The sequence below is a fragment of the Eucalyptus grandis genome, chromosome 5 (genome assembly GCF_016545825.1).
Source record: "Eucalyptus grandis isolate ANBG69807.140 chromosome 5, ASM1654582v1, whole genome shotgun sequence".
NCBI lineage: Eukaryota > Viridiplantae > Streptophyta > Magnoliopsida > Myrtales > Myrtaceae > Eucalyptus > Eucalyptus grandis.
Window position 1 is genome coordinate 48,631,424 of NC_052616.1, and position 12,948 is coordinate 48,644,371.

Below are 12,948 nucleotides of genomic sequence, written 5' to 3' on the forward strand. Positions count from 1 at the left end.
CGAGTTCAAAAACACCATTAAAGAAAAGACGTCCCGAGAAACGAAAAACATCGATGACGTGACGTTGTTATTCTCTCTCTACGCGCAGCTTGCAGTGCTAAAAATCGCGACTTTACAGAAGGAAACTCGGCTCTCGAGCTAAAGTTAGTACCGACCGACATCGAGAACCTGCTTTCCTTGGCAACCCTCCTGCTGCTTTCGCCCCCGTCTGATCACGCACGACCCTCGAATCTTGCCCTTTTTCAAGCGCATTGAAGGGGATAGATACCGGGACATCACTCGCCTCGATTCGCTTTCCCATTTTTACTGGAGTTTCTTGTTTCGGTCCGGCAGGGTGGTCTGTGTACGAATACGTATCTCGTGCGCTGCCTGCCTTTCTGGGTCTCTCTCTCTCTCTTTCTCTGTGTGTCTCGGTCCTTGCGCTCGCGGGCTGTTTCGCTTTACCCTCCTCTACTTCACCGCCAATGACTTGCGGAGAGATCATTCTGGGTCTGTGCCTGTGACGTCCCTTCTTGGGATTTTCGTGCTTCATTCTTCTGGTACACTCCTCGTTTGTAAAATCCCGGTTGGCGAGCTGGGTGGAGTGTTTCTTTGCGTTTTGTGGTCTTTTAGGCTCTTGGGTCGTCGTTGTTTTGGCCATTGAGGCCGTTTCTTGTCCGTTTCCTGGGAGAGTGAGGTGCGCAGACGAGAACGGAAGGAAAAAGGTGGGAACTTTGAAGCGTGGACTGTACGGAGCGTCGTGGGCTCTGCGAAATTGAAGATGGTTTTCCGACGATTCGTGGTGATGCTCTTCATTTGCACGGCGTCGGTCTGCGCTGGCCTCACTGATCCTCGCGATGGTGGGTGAATCGTCACTCGTGGCAATTTGCATTGCGTGATCTGGGTTTTGAAATTGTGTGCGTGCGTTGGGTCCGTTGTTTTAATGTTTGTTTGGTTCATGCGAAAGAAAATAAGGACTGCTGAACAAGATTTGTAGCAGCTTGACTTGGCAAACACTCGCATTTTTTTCCCAAATTTTACAAGTGTAAATCTCTTTGGTTTTGTTTGCGAGCTGTCCTTTCTCTGTCCTTGGTTGTTGTTCACTGTTAGGTGACATAGTCGTTTTAATGAACAATTTTCCCGAAGCAAGCCCTAGTGGAGATGCATTTCAGTAATGCATAACATAGATTTGTGTGCTTGTGTGGTCTGTTTCTCTGTAAATCATCAGCTGTTGGTTTAACGTGTGAACTGTGAAACCTGAATTATGTACCTTATGCTAGCTTCTTTCTGCTTTTCAGTGGCGGCAATCAATAGCTTGTATGTTTCACTGGGCTATCCGCCTCTACGTGGGTGGTTACTTGTTGGAGGCGATCCCTGTGTTGACAATTGGGAAGGTGTCGAGTGTGTTATCTCAAACATAACGGGACTGTAAGTCAATTTCTCTCGCTCCCTTTTACAAGTATATTGATTTAATTTACTAAGTCATTTTGAGTCGGACAGAAATCTGAGCGGAGCCAATTTGGGTGGAGAATTGGGCGACACTTTGGACTTTGCATCACTCTTGTCGATGTAAGTGAATTATTTGCCATTTCAATATTTGATTGACATCATTACAATCATCATTTCGTGAGATCTGTATGACCTTGCTGCGTGTCTGCTTAGATAGTATCAATGGGCCTTAATCTAGTTTGCACCTCTTATGACTGAAGTGTGTGACACGAGGTTCCTTGGGAAGCTGAAAACTCATATCTGCTCTTTTCAATGCAACATCAGAATTAAGGGGTCCATAGTCAACTCTTGATTCTTGAGAAATCTCATAGATGATGGGCATAGAAGAAAGAATTAGCAGTGTCTGCTATGTTACTGAAACTTGCATGCATCATGTTGAATGAGTGAATGAAGATACGTACTTCTATATGTAGGAAACTGAGTCGTGGACATGCATTACTGGCAAACCTTTTGATCCTTCTAATTATTTTTAAGCAGTGATTTCAGCAACAATCAGATTGGAGGGAGTGTTCCATCCCATGTGCCGCCTACCATTCTTACAATGTATGTGCGAACTTTGCCAATGAAGTTTCTCTGTTTTCCTAATATCAGAAGCTTTCATTTATGAATTGCTATTATTATCAAAGGGACACTTCATGTTGGGCCTTCCTTTCTGTTGTGGATTGTATTTTATGTTTCCCCATCATCTGATATTACTGCTTATTTCTTTAGGTTGTTGGGCAATAACCATTTCAGTGGAATAATTCCGGACTCGTTTGAAGAGCTAACGAGTTTGGCACATCTGTAATCAACCATTTCTAGTTTTATCGTTTTTCTCCTTTTTATTTCTTCTTATGTTTCACTCTGATCTGACTTTCTGTTGCAGGGATTTGTCAAGTAATAACCTCACTGGTCCTTTACCTCCATCATTTGGAAACCTGTCAGCTGTTACCACATTGTGGGTACATATCATTGCACAAAAGGATCATTTCCTTCAAAGATTTGATATTTCTAATGGATCATATAATCTTCTTCTTACAGGCACTTGCAGAATAATAAACTCATTGGGACTCTGAATGTTCTAGAGGATCTCCCTCTAATTGATTTGTATGCTTCTATTTACTCGATCCTACTTCCACTTTGTCTGCAGATTCTAGTTCTTACAGAAACTTCTCTTCACTAGAAAATATATGCTGCCTTCATAAGTTGAAGACTAATAATATATTTATGTGTAGGGATATAGAGAATAACTTATTCTCTGGGCCTATTCCTCCAAAGTTGATGACTATTCCAATTTTCAAGTAAGTTTACTCTGACATGCTGCTTAAAGGTGAATTTGACACTTGCTGCTCGTATTCCCCTGAAGTATGTTAATGTTGGGCTTGTTTCGTACTCACTTTCAAATTAGTCTTGATCATTGATATTCCAAATTACGATATTGTGATGAAATCTGTTGTACTTTGTGATGTTTGGTTATCCATTTATTTATCAGCCTTTTCAATAATCTCTCTTGAAAATCTAGTACCCTTGGGACCTATGGCATCTCTAATATATATTACTAGAGATGCCTAGATTCTGAGAATAGTAAAATTAGAGATTCAAAATGGAAAAATAGGGTGACAACTAGTTTACGACACCATTTCAAATAATTACTAGGATTGAAGAAAAGGAAGCATTCTTCAAGTTTAAGATGACGAACAATTCACAGTGGGCCTTCATATGCTTTTTGTTTCCTGTGAACTCTTACTTTGGAATGAACTAGACCCTACAATAAACACTTCCCTCATTTCCTATCCATTTCTTGTGTCAAGGATTTGTAAGTGTCCTTCTGGATCCTAAACTGTTGGTGTTTCAATTGGTAATTTTAAATTTCTAGTTTCCATTTCTTCAATCTTCAATTTATATTCCAATTTTATTTTATTTTATTTATATATTTATTTTGTAATTAAATTTTAGTTTTATCTTCTATACACAGGTGGTGCATGAATTCATGCATAAGCAAGTCTTATTTCCGGTGACATATGTTGAGTAAACATAACCATAGTTACTTGTATGGTGGCTAAATTGAAACTAGGAAAGTTTCAACAAATACCTGTTAGCGAGTATTAAAATTGGAAGATCTTATTGCATTTCTTAATTTGTGTTTGTTGTTGTAATACCTGAGAAAAAACACATACCTTATAATTGAAATCTTTTTAACACAAAAGACTGGTATCTTCCAATTTCGAAATAAATAAAAAATAAAAAATAAAAAGGTTTTGAAGACTTCTTGCACTTTAAATCCATTTTAAACCACAAACTTTTTGAAAATTAGATTCTCAAGTATTTTCTCTTATTTAAAAAATAAATTTCATTGTCTAAACAAAAAAAATGGGATTTGATGACAATAATTAGATTGGAGAAGATATTTCCACACTTCTTTGGCTTTGTGAAGTCTGAGAAGAAAAATTCCTTCTGTTGTGTATCGCTTATTAATGCATCCTCATCATGCAGTAAGATGAGTGGTTATGGACCCAGGAGACCATCTGCATGGGAGCTGTGAAGGTAGAGTCCCGATTGGTATAAGAAAACCCGGGGGTGCTATCATCTAGCTTTGTATAGGCTAGGTTCATGAGTTGGCAATTAGGGGACTCAAGCCATTGACATCTGCGACAGGGTTAAACCACTGTGTCTCTGGCCCCCGGCTGATTCTACCGTACAAACCAAGAATAGAAATTAATTCCCCCGGAACACAACTTGCAACTTTCATCGAATCGTGCTCTCCAAAGAGCAACTCTTCTCAAAATCTCTGGGGTTATTGAGTTGGAATCTCATTATAACTAAGGATTCTTGTGGTTTTGGGGGTTTAGCTACAAGGAGAATTAGGAATGGAGAGCTTCCCCCCCCCTTTTTCACCCGATTCTTTGGTCTTAAGAATGATGATACAAATTTGATTATCTTTCTCTCATCTTTTCAGTTTTCACATTCATTTGAAAGATTAAACAAGCAATAATCCTATATTTCGTGCTCTTATTTCTTTACTATTTCATCTTCTATCTATCTTCCTTCTTTATCCTTTCCCCTCAAGAAAAGCTTCTTGGTGTTTTCACTACAAACAAAAGATAGTGAAGGAACTTATTATGGTCTTACTTGGGTTGTAGAAAAATTCATCTTCCTTCCTCTCATCCAATCCAACATATATTCACATCACTGAAGCTCAAGATTATGGAGAATCCAATCAAACTTTGTCTCCATTCATCAAAAGAGCTAGAGTTTAAAGTATTTAAGAAGAAGTTCAAATGATTTTCGTGCGATACAATTTTAACAATCGTTGATGGTCCACCTTCTTTTAGAAACAATTAGTTTTTAAGGAAATTTTTACTAATGTCTGGAAATAACTGTAATTAACAAGAGGTTGCAAGGTGTGGTTAAGTGGACCCACTTATGGATGAAGTTGCATACGCCCAATGTATGGAAAATTTCTCCTTAAAATTTTGTTTGTAATCTTGCGATATCTAATTATCAACAAATTTATCAATTTCTTCAACATTCACATCTTCAAATGTACTGCTGTCTGATCCTGTGGCATCTCTGGTGTGTGTCCATATATGTATAGTCAAATCTGGTGGAGTTGCTTAATGGACCAAGTAATCATGATGCCTGATTCCAAAGCCACTGATGTTTGAGAAATGACTAGTGTGGTGAACTCTTGACCTTATGTAATTAAGAATTCTCCTCATGCTTCTTTTTGGCAATTAACAGCGCTGCTATGATCACACCCTGGTGATTATCAGGCAGTGTGAACCAATTTCCAATTTCTAGTCTATACTTGGTTTTGTACTTTCTATATTGTCACCATAGCGTTGGTCATGCAGAAAAGGTGGAAATCCTTTTAATACAAGTGTAATTCCATCACCAGCACCAGCACCAGAGCCAACCTCTGCACCTCCTCCATTCATAGGCCAGCCACCTCCGAGCGTGCCTTCTAAAGATGGAAATGGATCTAGAGCAGAGGCACCAAAATCTGCTCATTCAGAGGGAGGGTTGAGGGTTAAAAAGGTCATTTTGATAGCTGTTATAGGGGCTCTGGTGGTCGTTGCGATTACATTACTGTGCCTATGCTTGTGGAGATGCAGCAAAAAGAAGCAAATGAATGAGATGGGCGAGAGACATAACATGGGTGTATATGCAAACAGTCAAGGGGCTGCTAAAAGCAAAGATTCATCACGACAACCTAACATATATACGGAGAGACGTTAGTCCATGATTACCTAATTTTTTGCTATTAAATTTATTATTACATTCGTGTTTAGCTTGAAAGATGGTTTAAATTTCATCAGAATTTCCACGAAAAGCTGTTCCAGAACCTTTAGGCAAGATGGGAGAAGACCATGGAAGAGCCGGTTTAAGTAACAGACAAATGGATGTGACCAAAGCATTGAGCTCGAGGCAGAAGAAGGACCAAGTAGGAGACTCCAGTTTGCCCTTGCAGCCTGTGGTTTCTCCTCTTGCACCACCCATTCTGAATGAGAAGGTTATCAGAAATCCTGTTGTTTCTGCTCAGCCAACTGTACAGAAACGGCCTTCTGAGAGAACAGTCTCTTCACCTTCAGTCCCGTTTTACAGCATAGCATCTCTTCAGGAGTTCACAAACAGCTTTTCTCCCGAAAACTTTATTGGAGAAGGCACACTCGGAAGTGTCTACAAGGCCGTGCTTCCTGATGGAAGGGTAAAATATCATTTGAACTTGATCACTGTTTTTGAGTTCTCTGGAAGGCAGCTTTTGAGCCTGTTTGTTCCTAACGTGAAACTCTTTTTCCTCTCACCTTTTAGATGCAATCTTGCCAACTCTATCTAATCTCCTATATTCACATTATTCCTGATTTAATATATCATGATTTCGTTCTTTATGATTATTTCAGCTTTTAGCAGTCAAGAAGCTAAAGGCTGCGGTTTCCAGGCACCAGAGCAATGAGAAATTTGGTGATCTGGTGTTGAGAATCTATAAGATTCGGCATAGCAATATTGTGGAGCTGGTGGGCTACTGCGCTGAGCATGCTCAGCGGCTACTTATTTATCAGTATTGCCGAAATGGGACACTGTATGATGCCTTGCATTTGGATGATGAGGTCCATGGAAAACTTTCATGGGCTACGCGGATTCGTGTTGCCATTGGAGCTGCAAGAGCCTTGCAGTAAGTAGAGTAACTAATTTTCTTTATCTATTGTAAATGTGAGCTTGCGGTGGAAGAGATTGGCACAATAAAAGTAATGGTTGTTATGGCTACTTGTTTATTAACCTCCTTGCTCATGTCTTAAGTTTTAAATGTTCTAGGCGGGCTTTCACGTCCCAATTATAGTCATTAGGCCGGTAAACTCACAGTATCTTCTTATTTGGTGGGAAGGTATCTGCATGAGGTTTGTCAGCCACCTGTTGTGTACAGGAACTTTAACTCTACCAACATCCTTCTAGATGATAAGCTCGAAGCACGAGCCTCAGATTGTGGTCTGGCTTCTCTAATATCATCTGGCTCTGGAAGTCAGGTAATGCTTCACAAAATGTACCTTGTTGACTTGAATCATGATCTTGTCTAAGTTGATTACGCTATATTTCCATTCCATTGAATGATGTATAAGGAGTTATTGGGAGTAGCCATAGATGAGATGCTGAGGAAAATTAAGATTGGTGGATAGGTTTTTTAGGCCCAGATATACTAAGTAGGATAAATTGAATCGGGGATCTCATGGCTGATTTGGTAAAAATTTCTTTAGCTGTAAATTATTAGCTTTTCCTTTCTTTGTTGATTAATCCTTGCTGAGAAAGTTGCTGTCTCAACTTTTTGGAGAGTTTATTGTTTCCAAGAAGAAATTTACTGAAGGTCAAACTGACTATTCAAATCAACGAAACTTTCATGAACAACATGATTACATGTCTATGTCTACCTTATTTTAGATGCTAATTTGGGTTTTGGTTAAGTTTTTTTAACATTGACTGCTTATATCTCAGCTTTCCGAGCACCTCAATCCTAACGGTTACACCGCCCCAGAATCTGAGTCAGGTGCCTATTCCTGGCAAAGTGATGTGTATAGCTTTGGAGTTGTAATGTTGGAGCTTCTCACTGGTAGGAAGTCACTTGACAGGTACACAATTACCTAGAAAAGCCTATTCTTTTCTTTCTTTTTCATGTCTTTTTATTCTATTCTGATGACTTTAGATTTGAAATCTGGTGCTTGTCTTTGACCTTCACTGCTTCTTTTTTTTGCCATGATATCTTCTCTTGAAAAATTAGGTCAAGGCCTAGAGGGGAGCAATTTCTGGTTCGATGGGCAATACCCCAGCTTCATGATATCGATGCGCTGTCAAAGATGATGGATCCTTCGCTTAGCAGTTTCTATCCCACCAAATCATTGTCGCGCTTTGCTGATATAATCTCTCGATGCGTGCAGGTATAGTAGCCTCACTCTTTTTTGCATTTTCCACATAAATATGTTTGATTAGGCCTTAAATTTTTCAAGGGAAACAATTTACTAATCCTTTCAAAATCAAGCATAATTATTGGCAGCTGCTTGGTTAACACAGATGCATTGTTTCTGCAGAGAGAGCCAGAATTCAGGCCGCCGATGTCTGAAGTTGTGCAGGACTTATTGCGAATGATGTGAAGCAAAGTTCAAAAATCACCCTGAGACTGAAGTGTATTAGGTAACTTAATAATGTCTATAGCAATGGTCATGGAGGAGACAACAGAACCCAGAATACTTTGATATTTAATTACAGTGCAGTATCAGCTACGGTAACCTCTCGTCCGTTCGACCGATGGATCAGATGTTCACGTCGGGGTCAAAACTTTTATCGATGTAACAATAGATGGGTTTTTTAGAAACTTAGAGATAGATGTCTTGTGCAGTTGATGACAAGTTGTGATTGTTTGGTTTTGTGATTCTTTTCCTGTGCACCAGATGGACAAACATCTTCTTTCGGCTTGTTGGACATAGGATTGTCCCATGATTCAGTTTACTCAGTTCTTTGTTCATTTCAACAGTTTCTGTGACTGGTGAGAGACTACATCTCTTGCTGTTGATCTCTATAAATCTCTTCTTTTTCCCTTCAATTTCCATTTCTCAGATGTAATAATTGAGTTTGGCCAAGAATGATTCTCATGTCAGTTATAATTATTGCACATCATGAGGCATCTTTCATCATCAAAACATAAATACTCCAAGGTGAAAGAAATGAAAAAACGACCAAACGATAGATCAGAGAAAGCAGACAACAGATTTAAACGAAAGAATAAAGACAAATGAAGGTGGAGACAGAGAATATTAAAGCCTGTCTTAAGGAGAGAGCAAAGAGGGACCATGTTGCTTGCACATGTTGCAGATGGGAGACGGGCCAATGGGGGGGAAAAGAAGGTCATTCTGGTCTCTTTAAGAACATGAGTAAAGAAGAAATAAAGTGAGCACATCATGCTCTTGTCTCTGTCATTTTTGCTTGGGACGCTTCTAATTCCATAATGACATCTCTCTGTCTCCTTCTCAAGTCTTGAATAATTCATTATTCTCCTCTTCTTTTCAATAAAGCCATTATGCCTCTTAAGACATTTTCTTTTTGTGCCCTTGATTTCCATGATCTTTTAGATGCTTCTTAGAATAAATTATATATCTGGTTTTCAAATATTCAAGAGCCTTGCTATTGTGCAACTTTTCATTCTCTAGGTTTCACGTGATGTACTTTTTATGAGTCCCCTTTACGTGGTAACCTCTGTTGCCCTAATTTTCAATTACGATCAGCCATCCGTTTGCAAGCATTGTCGTTGCTTATCTACTTTTCTTTTTTCTATAAGTAGGGTTAACCGGAAGGGCGGAACGTTAAATTATGTTCTACACAATATCCATAATGAGAACGAACATAACTTTCGAGATGTCGTATGAGTTTGGATTAAATATTTCGAGATAGGTACAAATGCTGACCTAAATTAACTTCAAAAGAAAAAAATACGGGGTGCATATTCTTCTTTCCTTTTTTTCTTTTTTGATTGAGGGCATCCATTATTTAGTAGTACTTTGGGATCATAATTAGTAAGACATGGACAAGCACCAAAAAATCTTAAATCTGTTATAATTGTGTCGATTCAATCATAAACTTTTTTATTGTGCCAATTTAGTTATGAACATTTGCATAATTTGTCAATTGAGTCTTTTTAGTCAAGTTTGGCCGAAAATTATTAATGTGAATGCCGACTGTCCTACATGACAAGATTAGTGCTGACATATTTTTTTCTTCTTTTTTTTTCCCTTTCAATTTGGTCAGCAATGGCTAACGGGCCCTCGCTGATTGTCCCCATGGACGGTGAGGTGGCCCTTGCTAGCAGCCAACGTCCGTTGAGCAACCAAAATGAAAAGGAAAAAAAAAAAGAAAAAGAAAGAAAAGATAATAAAAATTTAATTTTTAAAAAAAATTATAAAAGTTATTTATATTAGCGCTGATTGTGCCACGTGAAATAGTCAGTGTATATATCAACAAATTTCGGCTAAGATTAGGTAGAAAGACTCAAATCAACTAATTGTGCAAAAGTTTATGACTCAATTAGTACAACTTAAAGGTTTATAATTGAATTGGTATAACCGTAATAAGTTTAAGACTTTTTTGGTAATTTTCCTAGCAAGACACTGCATATGTCTATTAGAATCTTTCATTAGCCAAAGTGTGAACCCATCAATTGGAAATGGGAATAATTGCTCAACTTGTTCCTGTCAAGCCGACTACAAGTATGTTATTTGATTGAAAGAATTTTTCGAAACTTAATTTTCTGGATTTTCATACATTTGGCTTGCTGAAAATAATCAGTCATCGAAAAATTATTTACGGTCAAAGAAAATATACATACTTGAAACTAAGAAAATAAAATTTCTTAACTTGAAAACTGGGAAATATCCTCCTAAAAATAATTTCTCGAAAAATATTTTCCCAAAATAAACACGCACTAAGCTTACAAATTATTTCCTCTTAATTTTAGGTGCCATTCGGTCATTTCGAATGTCGAGAAGACATCATGGACCGATTCATAAATGCGTCGACGAATCAAACCTCCCCATTATAACGGTCAAAAACACAGCGGAAGTATGTATGTTCGAACCGGGATATGCATTGATGATGTGCAAACAACGTGGTGCACAGTGTCATTTATCACCTTGTTTTGTTGAAAAATAACTATATGACCCCCACAAAAAAAAAAATATATATAAAAAAAAAAAGAATATTCAAGATTATTCAAGATTTTTTTTTTTTTTTTTTTATCAACAAATCATCCGACTTAAATTTAAGATTTGTATGTTAACGTTCCAATTTTTTTCTTTTGCTTTTGATCTTTTGTTTCCCAGAATAGATAAAGAATAGAAATTCCGTTGGTAACATCAGTTAAATTTTTCATTCCTTGGAATAGAAAAGTGGCAAAGGAATAGATTTAAAACATAAATAAAAAGTAGAAAAAATAACTTCTTATTCTCGGAAAAAATTTCTAGATATAAGTTTCTTTCTTTTTTTCTTCTTCCTCTTCTAATTAGTTGTTGGAGCCTTGCCGCCCATTGCCATCAGTGCTCGCCACGGTCATTTGCCACCTTCAGGGCTGTCATCCCCTACCGTCTGGCGTTTGGCTATAAGAGAAAGACAAAAAGAGAGAAAAAAAGAGAGAAAAATCTGAAAAAATTATTTTAAAAATTATGTATAAAAAATTTGTAGGTCCTACCAAACATATTCATTTCTTTTTATATTTGATAATAGAAATTTTATGAAATTACCAACATATTATTTTATTCGGAAACTGTTCCAAGGAATAAAAAAAAAATAATTATTTCTGAAAAAAAATTATTCATGAAAACATAAATGTTATCAAATGCATCCTTATTATTTTGTTATAACAACTTTTTTTTTTCATGATTTGCATGTCCACACAAGACCCAAAAAGCCTGCATGGCTCCTTGTTGAGGAAGTTTCCTCTCGCGATCATTGAGTTGGAGGAAGGGTTACCATCAAGCAGCAGTAACACCAAAAGCAAAAATAAGTTTTTTTAGTGGTTCGTTATTGAGGCCAATATGAATACTGAAATTTAGATGTTTGTAAGCCAAAATGTCCTCCAAATGAGAGAAATAATGGGGGTGTTTATAGAAAGGGGATTAAAAAAAGATCGGTTTAAAATATTAAGCCACGTGGAAATCTTGGTGTAAGGAGCTGACCGTAAATAGACAATTACTTGTCAACGGATATGAGTCGATCATGAGTTATTGCGTGTCAGGAGACACGGACACCGAGCCCACTAAAAAGGATTAGCGAATAGCGTGAGCTATGCTTGATGAGCTCATCTCCGAGACCACTTAGTTAAAACTCTTTAAAACATTCTAAGACAAGAATAATTTAGCATCCTACCATCCATCCCAAGTCATTCTTACATGAAGCAAAGCTCTGGTGAAATAAACCGACAACTTGCCCCTATTGACTCATTTAGCTTTCATTGAACTATAACAAAAAATTATGTCAAGAGGGTTAAAAAAGTTAATGTTCCATAAATTTACGTCAAATTAATTTTTTGTTCAACTTTTCTTGAAAGCTAGAGGAAAAGGTTGACTATATATATGGGTCTTCACAAAATAGGGGGACTAAGGAAATTAAGCATAGAATTTGCACCCTAATCATCTTCATGGAATTGATTCTCACATACATCAGGGCTTGTTCATTTAACAATTAATGAATGATTTGAAAAATAGTTTCCTATAAATGAAAAATTTTTTCATTATCCATAATAATTATGTCTAAATATTTTCATGAATGATAAAAATATTTTTCCATCCATACATTTTGTAGAAAATAAGCAATCATTTCAGAAAAAAATATTCATATCATATATTTTTTGCAAAATAAACTGAGTCTAGATTTTAGAAAACATCAACCAAGTATACTTTCCTAATTTGCTGAGTTCTGGGCCAAACGAAGCCATCAAAATGTTTAATTGGGCAGTTGAGTAATTGACCCTCAGGTGGTTATATCTAAAGATTCAACGAGAAGGGAAAAAGACCTTTTTTTTTTTGTCCTAAGGCATCTTTATTTTATTTTATTTATTTATTTTCCGCCATTGAAGAAGAGAAAATATATATTAGCGGCAGTTTAATGGTAGGTAACTCGACCTTTCATTTGGTCACTTTCCATGAAAGAGAAAGAGGCTATTAAATGGAATCACGAATCAACTGACTTTACATAATTCAGGAAAAAAAAAAACAATATTAATTTTTGGGGCTTTTAAGGTGTCTTTGACGATAGATACAGCGTTGACCCGTGTACCTGTACCTTAGCTAATCTTTTTATTAAAATTTTATTGGCTTATTTTTTATTTAAATTTTATTGGTTTCTACAAGTCTATATTATAATAATTAAATCGGCCACCGCCATTTCCAAGATTTCATCGGTATTTGAGTGAATCTCTCTTGCCGAGACACAGTCAAGACACCTTCCTCG

The 12,948-nt window shown here is 37.1% G+C and overlaps 1 protein-coding gene across 1 annotated transcript; it reads left to right on the forward strand.

Annotated features, from left to right (window-relative positions):
* LOC104445315 (protein STRUBBELIG-RECEPTOR FAMILY 3) lies at positions 1 to 8,554 on the forward strand. Its single transcript, XM_010059168.3, has 15 exons — positions 1 to 839; positions 1,278 to 1,407; positions 1,480 to 1,548; positions 1,966 to 2,031; positions 2,200 to 2,271; positions 2,354 to 2,425; positions 2,509 to 2,574; positions 2,703 to 2,768; positions 5,322 to 5,701; positions 5,787 to 6,175; positions 6,369 to 6,640; positions 6,851 to 6,989; positions 7,453 to 7,586; positions 7,736 to 7,892; positions 8,043 to 8,554. Exons 1-15 carry the CDS (start codon positions 761 to 763, stop codon positions 8,103 to 8,105), a joined length of 2,154 nt encoding a protein of 717 aa, XP_010057470.2. The 5' UTR covers positions 1 to 760; the 3' UTR covers positions 8,106 to 8,554.
* Positions 8,555 to 12,948: the final 4,394 nt, after the last annotated feature.

Excerpts from the sequence above, each read along its gene's own strand:
- LOC104445315 (XM_010059168.3), top strand. The coding sequence starts at position 761 with ATGGTTTTCCGACGATTCGTGGTGATGCTCTTCATTTGCACGGCGTCG. Across the intron at positions 2,272-2,353 it reads CTAACGAGTTTGGCACATCT|GGATTTGTCAAGTAATAACC; the intron begins GTAATCAACCAT and ends TTTCTGTTGCAG. Across the intron at positions 5,702-5,786 it reads TAACATATATACGGAGAGAC|AATTTCCACGAAAAGCTGTT; the intron begins GTTAGTCCATGA and ends AAATTTCATCAG.